This window comes from Podarcis erhardii (genome assembly GCF_964252035.2).
Source record: "Podarcis erhardii genome assembly, chromosome: 3".
Lineage (NCBI taxonomy): Eukaryota > Metazoa > Chordata > Lepidosauria > Squamata > Lacertidae > Podarcis > Podarcis erhardii.
This window is the reverse complement of record NC_138507.1, coordinates 8,894,277-8,910,963: the sequence shown is the minus strand read 5'-3', so window position 1 is coordinate 8,910,963 and position 16,687 is coordinate 8,894,277. Positions and strand designations below refer to the sequence as shown.

At 42.0% G+C, this 16,687-nt stretch overlaps 1 protein-coding gene across 2 annotated transcripts; it reads left to right on the top strand.

The window, feature by feature from the left end:
- The first annotated feature begins 62 nt into the window (after positions 1 to 62).
- Positions 63 to 14,499, top strand: DNAJC18 (DnaJ heat shock protein family (Hsp40) member C18). 2 transcript variants are annotated; one of them, XM_081855679.1, is made up of 8 exons: positions 63 to 141; positions 2,096 to 2,282; positions 4,030 to 4,175; positions 6,264 to 6,449; positions 7,637 to 7,749; positions 8,849 to 8,958; positions 11,024 to 11,196; positions 11,679 to 14,499. In XM_081855679.1, the coding sequence occupies exons 2-8, from the start codon at positions 2,140 to 2,142 to the stop codon at positions 11,816 to 11,818; spliced, it is 1,011 nt and encodes a 336-aa protein (XP_081711805.1). In that variant the 5' UTR covers positions 63 to 141; positions 2,096 to 2,139; the 3' UTR covers positions 11,819 to 14,499. The 2 variants fall into 2 exon arrangements, with proteins under 2 accessions (XP_081711805.1, XP_081711806.1); XM_081855680.1 differs by lacking the exon at positions 63 to 141 and adding an exon at positions 514 to 691.
- Positions 14,500 to 16,687: the final 2,188 nt, after the last annotated feature.

Genomic DNA, 16,687 nt, shown 5'->3' with positions numbered 1-16,687 from the left:
CTTCCGGTATTTGATCGGAAGTCGCGGCGCTCTAGGGAACGGCGAGAGGTGCGCCGCTCTAGCCCGCGGAAGCCTCTGGGGCGAAAAGCTTCCGAAGTGCCAGTTAGGCTTTGCAATGGCGATTTCCTAGAAGAAATCCGCGTTAAGATACATTATATATATGAAGATACATTATACATTAAGATACATTATAGATATAGATAAATATATGTGTGTGTGTATATAGATAGACAGATATACACTATATATATATATATATATATATATATATATATATATATATATAAAGATACATTATACGTTAAAATACATTATATAAATATATAAATAAATATATAAATATATATATCCCCGGTGTGGTGGGTGGGTGGGTGTATGTGTGTGTATATATATATATATATATATATATATATATATATATATATGATACATTATACGTTAAGATACATTATATAAATATTTTTTTAAAAAAATCCCCGTGGTGTAAATTTCTCCTCGCGAGGAGGACGGGTTTATTGGGGGGGGGTGGCGAGGTGTAAGGCCCCCATTCATACGCGAGGACTACAACACCCAGATTGCCCTGCGGTGGGGATCCTGCGCCACGTGATCTCTCCGGGGTCGTCCCTCCGGTCCTCCCTCTCCATCAGCTGGAAAATGGCAGTGCTGAGCCCTGGGGAGCGCTGGGCTGAAGGTAACGAACCCTTCAAGCTGGTGGTGCCATCGCCTCAGAGCCTGGGCAGGCTGAGATTCAGGCTGAGGATCTAGCCTTAAGGTGGGAGATCGGCATATGGGGCGTGGGATCTCAGATCGCCTCCGCAAAGAAAGCCTTTTTAAAAGGGCTGACCAGGGTGAGGGGTTGCTTCCTTTTGCGTGGCAGAAGCTCTCTCCAGATGCATCCCTCAAATGCATGAATCGCCATCCTTAGTTGGTAGAGAGGAAGAGGAAAATGCTGGAAGAGGTCCAGTAGGTCTGGGGCATTTCTGTGCCGAGCTTAATTGCATATAAAACAAGGGCTTGGGTGCTTCTTGAGCTTTGCACACACACAAAATGTTCCCCACTCCTTGCAGTATCTTTCCCTGCCCGTGTGTGTGCCTGTGTGCTTAACATGCGTATCTGCTGCATCCCACCGCTACGATTTGTTTTTATTCTGTATTAAGGTGACTTTCCCTTGTTTTCCCCCCAGTAGATTAACACAGCTCCCCATTTGGTGGCTCTCAGATCATTGAGGGCTGGAGTGAAGGGTAGACTATAGGGCCGAAGGGGGCAACAGGAAGAGGAGATGCGGAGATGGGGTGTGAGAATTGAAGTTATCTTCAGTTTGGGGGTTTCAAGGCCAACTAAGGAAAGCATAAAGGAAGAAACTAGTGGAGCGAAAACTGGATTTTAGTGGCATACCCTTTTGTTTACCATTCTGTGTCAACATCCTATGCCATTGTGCAGATTGCAAACATGTTGCCTTAGTTTACCGCTTTAAATAATGAAGTCCCACACTTACTATTATTATTTCATTTCTATTTATATACCACAAACTCATATAAAATACATCGGTGGCATAAAATACATCATGGTGGCGACTTGTGTATGTGAAAGAGCCATTGTGGGCCAAGTACCACAGACAGAACTTTTGTTCTTTATTCCCCAGAGGAGCCAACAGGATTTTCGGTTCACTTTATGTGAATTGGACCCTCCAACCCACCCTCAAAAGAGGCACCATATGCTTTGTGTTCTATGTGAGTTAGTGTCCTATTGCAGGTGGAATGGAAGACCCAAAAATAAATGGCCACCCAATTCCAACCCTAAACCCAAATCTAGTCTGCAAGCCTGTATGCACTTGCCTGGGAGCAAACGCCATTAAACACAAGGAGACTTAAACTTCTGAGCAGATATGTATACCATTGTGCTGCAAGTTAACTATACTGTGCGGTAAATTCTTAATGCTTTTCTGGTCTTTAGCTCCTGCGGAACAGGGACCGCACTTAAGCATCTTTGCAAAGTTTTCACATTCTGCATTTGCCATGGGGGTGGGACTCTTTAACATCCACCTTCACTTACTGTGTAGTAGCATTTGAGGAAAATTAACTGTCTTTCTTTGCAGCATTGATTGACGAGCTCAGAAGAAATGCATGTACATCGGAGGAAATGAGAGACAACTTTGATTACTGTGGGTGTAGTGACTGTAAGAGGATAAAAAAGGAACATCTCTGTGACAGTGGCAGGAGTCAGTCAGCGTCTGGGGAAGGTAGCATGACCTACACAAAAGAACAACTACTTGGGGTACAAAGGTAAATACAAAACCCTTCTGCCTAGAATACTAGGCTCACAGCCTGTCCATCTAGTTAATGGGTAAATCAATTTAGCTGATCCACAGAAGCCAGATTTAATATGAGAAACTGCTAATAGGGTTTTTTTAAAAGGAGGCTATTTTAATTCTAGTATTTTGCTGTACAAGTCTGTTCCATCCCATTCTTGCACCAACCTGTATTTTTTTAAAAAAAAAACCTTATACAAAAATGATGTAAATATGTATTTTATCCAATACATCTGCATTTTTAAATGTATTCCTTTATGCATTTTGGTACTTCTTTGAGTCAAAAACCTGATCATAAAATTCAAAGAAATGTGAAATTTGAAGGACACATTGCCATCTGTACATAAACCTGGGAGGTGCAAATTAGGACAGTTTTCTTATAATTCAGACTGAATGGTTTTTCCCGCCATTAAGTAAGTCTTATTCCCAGATAACTATGCATAGGATTGCAACCTATGCACACTTCCTACCCTGAATACACTGAGACTTAAGCTTGTTTACTTTGATGTTAGGTTTGTGCTATAGGTTGCATTGCCGATCGCATGGTCGGCGGTTTGAATCCCCGCGGCGGGGTTCACTCCCGTCGCTCGGTCCCAGCGCCTGCCAACCTAGCAGTTCGAAAGCACCCCCGGGTGCAAGTAGATAAATAGGGACCGCTCACCAGCGGGAAGGTAAACGGCGTTCCGTGTGCTGCGCTGGCTCACCAGATGCAGCTTGTCACGCTGGCCACGTGACCCGGAAGTGTCTGGTGAGATGAGCGCACAACCCTAGAGTCTGTCAAGACTGGCCCGTACGGGCAGGGGTACCTTTACCTTTTATAGGTTGCATTACTGCCTTTGAAACCAACAACAAATTAGTTTGTTACTTACTTATCTCATTAGCCATACAGACACTATCACAGTGTGTTGTGATAGTTGATCAAATGCTTGCCCATGTGCTTTCTTCCTAGATGAAGTGGTGGGTATGCATTCTTCCAAAAAACTGCCACCTGGCTATCATTTAGCTAGGAATTGTAACAGTGGACGCTATGATGTGGTACCCACAGGTGCCATATAGGCAGCTGCTGATCTAAATAAGACATTCCATACCCATCAGACTTAACTTTGGCTATTTCTGGTGCCAAATAAAGACTGGTGGACTCAGCATCAATGAAACAGATTCATAGTAAAGTATAACTATTCCAATAGAAAAGGCTATTGAAATAGCTTCTCCATTGAGGCAGAAGTCTGAAACATGCATCTGCTTCTACTTTTTCCTTACAGTGTTTGAAGTCATGCTTGGGTATCTAGTATAAGGTTACCATATTTTTTTCAGTGAATCCGGGGGCACTTATTGTTCGCTACATACCGTATTTTTCGCTCTATAAGACGCACCAGACCACAAGATGCAGCTAGTTTTTGGAGGAGGAAAACAAGAAAAAAAAATATTCTGAATCTCAAGTGCAGTGAAAGCAGCAATCCCTCTTGCTGTTCTGGCTTCTGTAATAGCTGCACAGCCTGCATTCGCTCCATAAGACGCACACACAGTTCCCCTTACCTTTTAGGAGGGAAAAAGTGAGTCTTATAGAGCAAAAAATCGGTACATGTGAATGCTGAGAAAGCTCTAAATCCGGGGACTGTCCCCAGGAAACGGGGACGTCTGCTAACCTTAATCTAGTAAGAAGCTTTCTGTAAGTGCTATGAGGAAAGATCTGTGTGTAAAGGGTTGTGCTTCTTTTGTAGAATAAAGAACAGTAAGAATTACTATGAGATTCTAGGTGTTGGGAGAGATGCCAAAGACGAAGAATTGAAAAAGGCATACCGAAAACTTGCCCTGAAATTTCATCCAGACAAGAACTGTGCACCAGGAGCAACAGAGGCATTTAAAGGTTTGTAGATCACCACAATAAAGCTGCACAATTGGCATATGGATTATGTTAATAACGACAGTAATCTATTAGTAGGTGTTGCATTTTTTTTTAGTTTGCTAATATTTAGTACAAAAGGTTCTATTGAAACAGCAAACCGTAAAGATCGTAGACATGTTTGATTTGTTCCTCTGCATATAATAGATATGTCCAAAGGAAAACTATTCCCAACCCTACTTGCTTTAGGTGATTCATATGATAAATTCATTGCCAGAGGTAAAAGCAGATATTATTTCAACAAGGATTTCTGCTTAAGCCTATCAAATGCTTTTTCTGCATTGAAGAATATTGCAAAGAAATATTCCATTCTTTTACATAATCAGTTATACTTAAGATCCTGCCTATAATAAGCAATACATTTTCTTTCAATATAAATCCCATCTAATTAATTGAAATGTATTTGGCTATAATCTTCTGAAGCCTTGTAGCAAATCCTATGGTTATGATCTTGCAGTTTTAATTAATGAGATAATAAACAAGGGGGAATAAGAAGTACTCAGATAAAGGATAATTTTCTAAAATACATACCATCTTACTAATTTCTGAGGACTCTGCAGGAGAGCAATTAAGGCACGCCAGCTCCTATTTCTGATATGCTTCATACTAGTATGTTCTGGTTGACATTCTACACTGCCAAAGTGGATGTTCTCTTCTAGTCTTCCATTCCTGTTCCCCCTAAGTTCGCTCCAGAGAGTTGTTGAAGAAACTAGACATGGAGGAAGGGGTTAAGGGTGAGATAAGCCAACCAATGCAGGGTCAGCCAAGCCAGTTGCTATGGCAATGGCCCAGTGCTATTTATATGAATGATTAAGGCACACCAACTCATTAGGTCCAAGTTCTTGTGCTGTATTTCACGCTGGGTTGTGAAGTGAGTTAGTCTTTTGATTAAGTCAGAGTCTGTGTTACGTCTCAAACTGCTGGAACAACAGAAATTCTTTATACAATGGTACCTCGGGTTACATACGCTTCAGGTTACATACACTTCAGGTTACAGTCTCCGCTAACCCAGAAATAGTAGCTCGGGTTAAGAATGTTGCTTCAGGATGAGAACAGAAATCGTGCTCTGGGGGCACGGCAGCAGCAGGAGGCCCCATTAGCTAAAGTGGTGCTTCAGGTTAAGAACAGACCTCCGGAACGAATTAAGTACTTAACCCGAGGTACCACTGTACTTGTCTGTAACTTTATCTGCCAGTGCCAAAGCCTGCAAACTGTGTTTATATCCACACAGTGGCGGAGAGCAGGCGGGGGCAGGGCTGGCGTGCGTCCAGGGGGCGTGGCACAGGTCCTGGGGACATGGCGCACCGCCTGCGAGGGCATGGTGCCCAGCAGGAGGGGGGCAGCCCCGATGGTACCCCACTGGGATCACTGCCGGGGGCAGTGCACTGCACCTGCCCCCCTATTCCTCCGCCAGTGTATCCACATCCAGAATGTTTTGCTGAGCCTTGTCTTCTACAGCAGTAAACTATTAAGAGTCTCGAAAGCACGTCAAAGTGCAAGTAGATCAATAGGTACCACTCCGGTGGGAAGGTAAATGGCGTTTCCGTGCGCTGCTCTGGTACGCCAGAAGCGGCTTAGTCATGCTGGCCACATGACCCGGAAGCTGTACGCCGGCTCCCTCGGCCAATAAAGCGAGATGAGCGCCGCAACCCCAGAGTCGGCCACGACTGGACCTAATGGTCAGGGGTCCCTTTCCCTTTTTACCTGCTTCCATGTGGCGACTAGAACTGGGGGCAATTTCGACTGCGTGGGTACCTCACCTCAGATTCCCAACAAGGGTTCCACAAACTGCTGCAGACATTTCCTCAATTCTGCAAAACAGGTGTGCTCAGACAGGAGAGAAAAGGGATGTCCAATCGCATGAGGCTTTTGAGGCTGTCTCCTTATACTTTAATGAAAAGGTATTTGCCCAGGTAGTTAGTTATAAGTTAAAGTGTTTCTAAAACACTTAGCACATTGCAGTCCTTTGCAAGTTGGGCATTAGGTTAGATTGCAGACATTGCGATAGGTGACAAGAATGCAAAATTTTCTTCTTCTTCTTCCATCCTGCAGCAATAGGCACTGCTTTTGCAGTTTTGAGCAACCCTGAAAAGAGATTACAATATGATCAATTTGGAGATGAACAGGAGACTTGTTATACCAACCTGCCCAGGCATTATAACTATTACAGAGAGTTTGAAGCAGACATCACACCAGAAGAAATATTTAATATGTTTTTTGGAGGCAACTTCCCAACAGGTGAGTGCTACAAAAACCATTATTAACCGATGCTTCACATAACTCCAGGCAGCCGGTAAATAAAAGTCCTGTAACAAAAGTTCAGGTAACTACATTTTTTGTTCTCCTTTGCCAATGACATTCCAGAAATTCTGCAACTGCAGTCATTTGAGGTGTCCAGTTAATACCTAGACAGGTCTTACTGTTGAAGATTCTATATATGTTCTTAATAAATAGATTCTTACTTCAGCTCTGAGAAATTTGTATATACCACTTTTATGACATAATACCTGGTTTATTTCCAAAACTGGGATTATCTAGAACAGCCTTTTCCACAACCACAGTTGTTAGCTTTTATGGAAATTGAAACTAATACTTCAGAAACTGAGTTGCTCCCCAAACCCTCATAACTGTGGGCCTGGGCCAAGCTAGATCCGTGGTTAGGCAAAGAATCATGGACATAGAGAGACAACAGGACTGTACAAGGGTCCCTGATTATAAAATCATAGAAAACGGGAGATACGTAGTCGCTCCAGCAGCATATCTCTATTTCCTCAAATCCAGAAACGCAAGAAGGGCTTTTACTCTTGCTAGAAACTCGGCCTTGCCCTCCCTGGTTCTGGAAGGCTCCTATAGAAGGGTCCCGTATGCACAGAGACTTTGCGCCTGAACATATATTTTTTAGATGTCCTTTTTATGTTGAGATTCATAGAGACACCATTGATCCTTTGCTGAAGAGGCTCGCCGATCTTTCAGACAAGTCTAAACTTAATTCTCTCCTCTTAGGCAAAGATCATAAGACGACCTGGCTGGTAGCCAGATTCTGCGCCCAGATTTGTAGGCACAGATCATCCTCTAGAATAAAATAGATTACTAGGGAAATGCTAAAGTTGCCCTTTGGGGCGCCTCAGGGTCAATTTTTTTTTTTTATGGTAGCCCAAATCTCAGTTGTACAGGTATATGTATACATCTCAATTTTAACTCATGAGCTATTGCTGCAATCTGCTCTGATTGTATATTTTATCTTTATGAACGCTGTTTTTAGTATGTTATGTGAGCTGGTCTTTGACCGTAATAAATTATCTCACTCTGAAACTAATATTTTTATGACAAGGGCAAGAAGCTGTTCTTCTCTTCCATTTAAATAGGACATGCATTACTATGAAATAAGTAAACAAAGCCCATTGTTTTTTTAAAAAAAACAACAGGAAATATCCACATGTTTTCAAATTCATCCATGGATCCCCCATGTTATCAGCCACGGAACAGGCATGATAGGACTTGGGCAGAAGAAGAGGAGGAGGAAGAAACTAGACCCCAGGTACTTGGGAGCAGGGAGCTGTTAAGAGCACCCACAAAACACTTCTACCTGTTTCTTTTCCTTAGGAAAGAATCTGGCGTTGCTTACGATTTTCCCGGCATTTCAGAGGAAGTGATATTTAATTGTTGCAGTTCTTAATTGTAAGTTGCTATTCGAGAACATTTCCTGGCAAAGAATTCGAACAGCTTTTGCCAGGAACAGAGAGACAGAAACTCCAGTTCCTGTGTGGATGCAAATTTCACTTAATAGCATGGGGCACACTTCGGAGAAAAGATGAAACTGAAAATGAACTTTATTTGTGGGCATTTGAGGAGTGAAATATTAGGTGGGGGAATGTGCAAGGATTGTGTTGTGTGAAGGGCCAAGGTAAACTTTGATTCTCTAGAATGGGTAGAGGTTAGGGAGCCAAAAGGCATATTTATTGAGCTGGGGAGTGGGCATATTGACCTCTGTTCATGAAAAGCACTTCGTTGCAGCAGGAGCTTTGTCTATGGGGTGAGAGATTTTGCACATTTCTCCTTGCTCTGGAGCAGATTTGGGGGTGGGTTCTGCAGGAGGAAGGGGAATGAATCACTGAAAATGGTTAGGTGAGCGATACTGCTGGATATAACCCACCTTGACCATCAGGGATGTATTTACAGGAAGTAGGAAACACAGAGAATTACATTGAAGAAAAACAATTGAACACATTTAGGAGACTCCTTGCACCACTAATTTAATAAAGCCATCAAGGTCTTCAGCATTAAGTAGAAATGGAACATTTACATGACAAAAAGTTAGTCTTAGGCGGTAGTTGTTGTGATGACCTATTTAAGGCAGCACTGTGTATATTAAAATCAAATTTAAAAAAGGAGCAAGCATGTGTTATTTCTTTATAGTCCTCAAAGGAATAAGCAAGCTGCTCTGCCCCTCCCATATTATTTGTATTAAAGAGCCTTGATCAATAGATAGGTGTCCATCAATACTTTACTTGGGCTAATTTAAACCACAACCAGTTTTGCTTAAAAGACTAATAGCTAGCTAATCTGCCTTATCTGGAGGCTACTTTTTATTATTTTGATTGCTTATATGCTTCACTAATGATGGTTTTCATTTCCAGAATTCATACTCTGCATTTATCCAGTTACTGCCAGTTTTTATTATAATAGTTGTGTCAATAGTAACTCAACTGATGGCAACTAACCCACCCTACAGCCTCTTCTTCAAGTCGTAAGTCCTGATGTTTTTCTTTGCTCTTCTGGGAGAATTGACTTGTCCAATATAGAGATTAACATGTGATTTGTTATCTATTTATACCAGTTAAATTGGGAAGTTGATTAAAGCTTTTTGCTGTGGAAAAGACAGCCCCACAACCATATATTCAAGCACAGTCCTTTCAAACAGGGTGATTAATTTCCATCTTCAAAGCATAAAGATATAGGTCATAGCTGTAATGCAACAACTATATATTTCCTTTTAGCACTTTACAGAGAATCAGTTATCCTTTTTATAAATGAGGACTTTATGAAAGCTGAATGCACTTCTGAGAGCCACACTGTCAAGAACTACTTGAGATAGAAGCAAACTGGAACATTCTGATACCACAGGATAGTTTAAAACCTGTTAATAGTCGCTTGGTTTCTTCATCATTTTCATGCCCAGTTTAAATAAAGTTTCAATAAAACCAGTAGAAAAAAGCTTCAGTCTCAACTGGTGAGTTAGACATTACTTGGAAAAATAGAGACTAAGGCATGTGGAAAACTGTTGGCTGTTTTAAAAGCTTGTGTGCTAGATTTTAGACAAAGTAACTAGCATTAAAGATGGAATTTAATAAATATTTATGGTTGTGTCTAGTATTGCTTCAGCAGAAGACAAGCTTGTGAAACAGATCTTTCCCCTGTGTCTCCCCACCCACCTTCCCAGTTTTAAGTGGAATGGAGAAGTCTGCAAAACTTGATGGAGTCGGTCCTACAGGGCCGCAATGGAAGGGGAAATTGCTCGAAGGTGGGCAGAGAAATCTTGCAATTAGCTGTTGCAAGACACCTCTGCCTTATTTTCAAGTGATTTCCCACCAACAGCAGCTCTGCAGTCCTGTAAGATACAGCTTTATTTTATGTTTGGTGGCTGCCTTTTGCCCATGCAACATTCAATACAATTCTTAGCTGATATAACAATAAATAGTGTAAAGAAGCATTTTAATTTACCATATTTTTCGCTCTATAGGACGCCCCCAACCATAGGACGCACCTTGTTTTAGAGGGGGAGAACAAGAAAAAAAAATTCTCCCCCTCTCTGCTCAGCGCCCCTTCAGCGAAGCGGCAGGAGAAACAGAGCCCCTTCCATTTCTCCTTCCGCTTCGCTGAAGGGGCGCTGCGCAGCTCTCCCTCTCCTGAAGCCAGGAGAGTCTTGCTCTCCCGGCTTCAGCAAAAGGAAACCGAAGCCTTTGGAGCGCAGCTTGAGGTCCCACTGTGCTCCAAAGGCTTCAGGCGGCTATCCCTGAAGCCTGGAGAGTGAGAGGGGTCAGTGCGCACCGACCCCTCTCGCTCTCCAGGCTTCAGCGAAAGCAACGCATAGCCTCCGGAGTGTGGAGGGAGCGCTCCCTCTGTGCTTTGGAGGCTTCGCATTGCTATCGCTGAAGCCAAGGAGCCTGCATTCGCTCCAAAGGACGCACACACATTTCCCCTTCATTTTTGGAGGGGGGAAAGTGCGTCCTATAGAGCGAAAAATACGGTACATCACTCAGTCTTCTTTATTGGCAGTATTCAACCAAGCTGTTCTGTTAGCACATGGGCTTCTAATTGTGGAACACAACTTCCCCACCCTCTCACCTTCCCAAAATCTGTTCCGGGGATTTCTCCAACCCCTCAGAGCAGATTTTGATGTTCTGTTTCACAAATGGAAATCCTTGCACTAAGAGAATTTAGTCGGATACCACACATAATGTCACATACTGACGGGTTTGCTTTATTTTTCAGATCCTTCTGTACATTTCAGAAATGAGTTGGTCATAATACTGACCAGTTCAAAGAGCTGCATTTTTTTATTATTATATTAGCATCTATGTGGATTCTATAATAGCTGGACAGGACTTCAGGAATTACAGGATCATACAGATGAAACGATATGCAAAAATTGCATATTCTCAGCACAGAGAAAGAATATGCAATTTACTTTGAGAACATTTCTATTTTTAGAAGACAGGCAATTTCAAATACAAATGTTAATATGGCAAAACCGTATTTCCTTTTCTTTTTCAAGTGGTTAAAATGCTTTCATTGTTTGCTTCCTCTTTCAGGAATCTTGGGCATACGATTGTTAGAGAAACACAGAATCTACAGGTGCCTTACTACGTTGATAAAAACTTTGAGCATAACTATAATGCCGAAGAGCTTGAAGAGCTTGAAAAACACATTGAAAAAGATTATATCGATTATATCCAGACTAGCTGCAGGAAAGAAAAACAACAAAGTAGGTTGTGTTTTGTTCATTCTTAAGCACCCCACGTGTGTGTATTGATTTAAAATCTCGACAACGAGCTCTGACAATGTCAAAGAGCATTCGTGGTATGCCAAAGTCAGGTGCACAAAAATGGCTAGCATCTATAATGATACAAGGAGAGAAGTAGATTTCAAACTCCACGCTAGTTTAGAGCTGGCTGATAGAATGGAAACAGTACTATTGGAAAATTCTTTACTGTGTCCTGCTGAACTAGCCCACAGTGGTTTCTGTTTTCTCTGTATTCCACTACGTGGTACCGTATTTTTCGCTCCATAAGGCACACCTGACCATAAGGCACACCTAGTTTTTAGAGGGGGGATTCAAGAAAAAAAATATTTAAAGGGAGCGCTGAGCAGAGCCTCTTTTGAGTTGTATCTTTTTCTCCCAGTGCTCTTCAACACCGTTTTTTAAGACAAAAGTGTTGCTACCCAGACTGTTCCTTTTCTTCTTAGAATCTGAGCTATCGAATTTGGCGAAACTGTACAGAGATGAGCGGCTGAAACAGAAAGCAGAATCCGTGAAACTTGAGAACTGTGAAAAGCTCTCCAATCTCATAGGACTACAAAGGAGTCGTCAGTGGGCAGAGGCATGAAGGGAGCGGCACTAACAGGCCATGTGTGCTATTGCAAGGAATTTCTTCTTGCTTCTGTTTTCCTTTTTAAATGAAGAGGAAAAGCATAACGTAAAGACTTAATACTTAGTATCCTCATCACCATCATCCTCATGTACATGGAGCTGAATGAACTGAGCCCCAAGAGGCAACACTTGCTGTAACATATACAGTATATTTGGTTCCAAGGCCCAGTAGTGTTTCAGTGTTAATGATTCCTTGGCGATTTAATTGCATTCGGCAACTGTCTTCATCTGATCCTTTGCTGTCATTCGGGGGCCTTGCAGATGTTTCCTGGCAACGCAGCCCCCTCATGTTCACTGGTGTTGCTGTAAGCATAGCGCCCACAAAATCAGATCAGTCACTCCCTGAACGTCTGACATTGTCATTTCCATGTTCCTCTGAAGCTGCTGTTTATCACACTTTCAGCAGAGAAGGGACAAGATTTGGGTTTGATATATATCTACTCTGTTTCAACAGAGCTTGCAGAGAAGGCAGCCTCAAGGATGTAACCCTATTTTTAAACAGTCTCGTAGTAAATAGAAAAACCTGGGCTTCATGTTTTGGTCTTCAGGGTGACCTTGGGGCATTCAGATTTGGGGCGCTATGATTTTTGTATGTCCTCTGTACATGGAACAGCTACAGTTGCACTCCGCTGAGTTTCATATGCTGGGATCTTGGAATCTTTCATGTAACAGGAAGTGGAAGAGTCAATGATTGATCACACCAGCTGTATTAACAGTTCTATAGAGTTTCTTTACACATTCTTCACCAACAGCACTATATAGAAATACCTATATACATGTTCAGATTTGTAGCAGATTGTAGCTACACTGCGACATACCCTTACTGAAATAACAGTTTGAATTCCTAAGAGGCATTATTAAATAAAAACTGCTTGATTTGTAAAGCTTTTTTAAATATAGGCACGTTTTCTTTATTATGGAAAGCTATTTCTTTATGGGGGTCAAAGTATCTGATCTCGGTCCTGGTACTTAAAATGCCTGTGAAAAGAGATTAAATTTAACTAATGGAATTTGAATTAATTTAACAGACGTAGACAGCCTATTAACACAAAAAGTTAATTTGGCAGGAGGTTCCTGCTTAACAGTTTCGTTTGCTCATGAGCTAAAAGGTACTTGAAGAGGATAACATTTTTTAAGAGTGTGGGCTTTTGAATATTCTGGTTACTTGCTAAAGGGATATAAATAAGCCTAGCGCATTCCAGAAGGTTTGGTCAACAGCTCACATTGCTGATCATTGCCCATGATGACTGGGGCTGATGAGAGTTGTAACCCAAAACATCTGGAGGTGATGGCTGGCATGTGCTTATCCAACATCGTGGTTGAGGTTGCAATCCTACTGGAAATATGCTTCACTGAAAGTCAGAACTGAGTGGGGCTTCTGAGTAGATGTGTACAGCTTAGGGTTGTAGCGGTCATTTATGACAAAGTGGCGCCGCCACTGTTCTCCAGTTAAACCAGATTGTTGAATGATACGCATACATTTTGGCATATAGTTTATCCCTTCCCTTTATGTCAATGATTCACCTTACACCCAGGAACAGTTTTGTCCTAGCTGTCCTTGCTTGCACAGATTCCCAGGTAACGTGTGCCTGGGAATATTTCTAAGTTATATTTTGGAGCTAATGATACTTTTAGGTAGCAAATGACCCCAAAATTTGGCCAGAGTTGCAAAAGGCCTCTGCTTTATTAATACCGTATATACTCAAGTATAAGCCGACTTTTTCGGCACATTTTTTATGCTGAAAGCAGCCCTTTTGGGCTGCTTGTTCTTCCTCTGCCACTGCTGCCACCACCAGGTTTGTGGTGTGGAGAACCAGCTTATACTCAAGTCAATAAGTTTTCCCAGTCTTTTCTGGTAAAATTAGGTGCCTCGGCTTATATTCTGGTTGGCTTATGCTCGAGTATATACGGTAATAACATTTTAGAAATGACTTGGTTGGCAAATGGAAAGAAAGCTAACAGCCTGATTTATATTGTATACAAATTTAACTAAGTGTATTATTTGTTTGTCCCTGTTAGGCTACAAGTAAATCTGTAGTCAATTGTAGCATCAGTTAAAGACTTGGTTTACCCTTATAATTAAATGTACTTCATGTGCATGGTATTTGAAAAGTTTATTGTTTTTTTAACTTCACATTGAGCACAATCTTCTATTTATTTATTTATGTATTTATTTGTTGTGGTTTTGGTGAGATTAATTTTTCCGAATGTAAATATGGCAATATGGTAACTGTATATGACTTCATTGAATCTTGATTGTACAGTTCATTTTTCATAAACCATGTAGGTGTGTATTGTACACCAGGTGACTAGTAAATAAGGTATGCTTTCCTTTAAGTCCTGAGTGAGAAATCAGGAAATTTATTGGAGTGATTAGTGGATTTGAAGTCAGCAGTTTTCTGTTATTTTGGCCTCAGCTCTTGAACAATTTCACTAGGACTATTGCAGTGTTTGAAGATTTCACCGTTAGTTTCGGAAACAAAAATTTCAGTATGTTTTTTTTTTAATAAAAAAAAGCCAAAAACAAGTAATTTACAAATGTATTGCATTGTTCAGCCATGAAAATGACAACTTCCGCTGTGTTGTATGGAAATAAGAAATGAAATAAAAGATTATGAGTATCAAAGCTCACTTACATGCAGATGATCTTTATTTCAAATTGATCTTCAAATTGATGCACATAAAGCCCAATAAGCTCAGCTAACTAGCCAGGCTAGAGGCCTTATGCCTACTGTTTCTTTCCAGTGCCTTATCTTGTGTTAGGAGCAGCTTTACTCCCAAGGTCATGGGTAGGCAAACTAAGGCCCGGGCGGCGGATCCGGCCCAATCGCCTTCTAAATCCGGCCTGAGGACAGTTCGGGAATCGGCGTGTTTTTACATGAGTAGAATGTGTCCTTTTATTTTAAATGCATCTCTGGGTTATTTGTGGGGCATAGGAATTCGTTCATTATTTTTTTCCAAAATATAGTCCGGCCGCCCACAAGGTCTGAGGGACAGTGGACCAGCCCCCTGCTGAAAAAGTTTGCTGACCGCTGCCCAAGGTTGTAAGCACATTCCTAAGTGTCTACATATGAAAGAAGACATGCCTTGCAGTTCTGAGATGTACCTTCATCTGTTTCTTTCCCCCTCAGGTAGAAAGGAATGCAAAGAGATCACATGCAGTTGGGGCTGCTTAGGTGATGAATAGGTAATGAAGGAAAGACCATGTTGTTGCTTAATCGTGTCCAACTCTTCGTGACTCCATGGACCAGAGCACACCAGGCACTCCTGTCTTCCACTGCCTTCCGCAGTTTGGTCAAACTCATGTTGGCAGCTTTAGTATTGTGTTGTAACTTTAGATTGGAGGAAGTTTATGCATAGCTATGGCTTTAATAGTTAACAGCTATGTATATTAAGGGACGCGGGTGGTGCTGTGGGTTAAACCACAGAGCCTAGGACTTGCCGATCAGGTCAGCAGTTCGAATCCCTGCGACCGGGTGAGCTCCCGTTGCTCGGTCCCAGCTCCTGCCAACCTAGCTGTTCAAAAGCACGTCAAAGTGCATTGCAGATAAATAGGTACCACTCCGGCAGGAAGGTAAACGGTGTTTCTGTGCACTGCTCTGGTTCGCCAGAAGCGGCTTATTCATGCTGGCCACATGACCCAGAAGTTGTACGCCAGCTCCCTCGGCCTATAGAGCGACATGAGCGCTCAACCCCATGACTGGACCTAATGGTCAGGGGTCCCTTTACCTTTACGATGTATATTAAGTAGGCCCCACCCTTTCGGGCATAGCTGTCAACTTGTCCCTTTTCTTGTGAGGAATCCTATTCGGAATAAGAAAATTTCCCTTTAAAAAAGGGAAACGTTGACAGCTATGCTTTCAGGGCTTTGCTCAGCTTTTGGAGAGTGATCCCACTGAGTTTCAAGTTATGTAATTAAGGTCAACAACCTATGACAGATTTCTTTTTAACTTGATTTGTAACCACATAAAGTCACAAACAAGAGTGCCGGAAAAAATGAAACGACAGATTGTTTATCTCTATGCCAACATAGTGCTTTACCTCATGAGTACCATTTAAAAGTTAAAAAAAAAAACAGTGATGGGGTGAGGGTGGAGGAGGATCTGAAGAAGAATGTCGCATGGTAGGAGCTTTGCAACAGATGAATAATTTGGAACTGGAGTTCTGGATAGTCACAGGTCAGTGAGGAAAGCAAAAGTGAAAATTGTTGCAGTAACCAACACTGTATATAACAGAACATTGTTATTTATTTGGGTTGTGTGTGTTTTTAACCACCCTTCATCACAAAGCAGATTTTTAAGTTTTTGTTGTTTAGTCGTGTCTGACTCTTCGTGACCCCCTGGACCAGAGCACGCCAGGCCCTCCTGTCTTCCACTGCCTCCCGCAGTTTGGTCAAACTCATGCTGGTAGCTTCGAGAACCCTGTCCAACCATCTCGTCCTCTGTCGTCCCCTTCTCCTTCTGCCCCCCATCTTTCCCAACATCAGGGTCTATACCAGGGAGTCTTCTCTTCTCATGAGGTGGCCAAAGTCTTGGAGCCTCAGCTTCAGGATCTGTCCTTCCAGTGAGCACTCAGGGCTGATTTCCTTCAGAATGGAGAGGTTTGATCTTCTTGCAGTCCATGGGACGCTCAAGAGACTCAAGTACGAGTGTGCAGAAACGTCCAGGTGGCTTTTTGCAACATTTGCAAAAGGAGAAGCAACACAACTTGGCAACTGACTGACTTGTTTTTAATAATTCCTACCCCCCACCTTCCCCTTCCCCAAAGATTACAAGGTAAAAACAAGGCTGAATATACATGATCAGCAGGATGGCAGCTTCGTGGA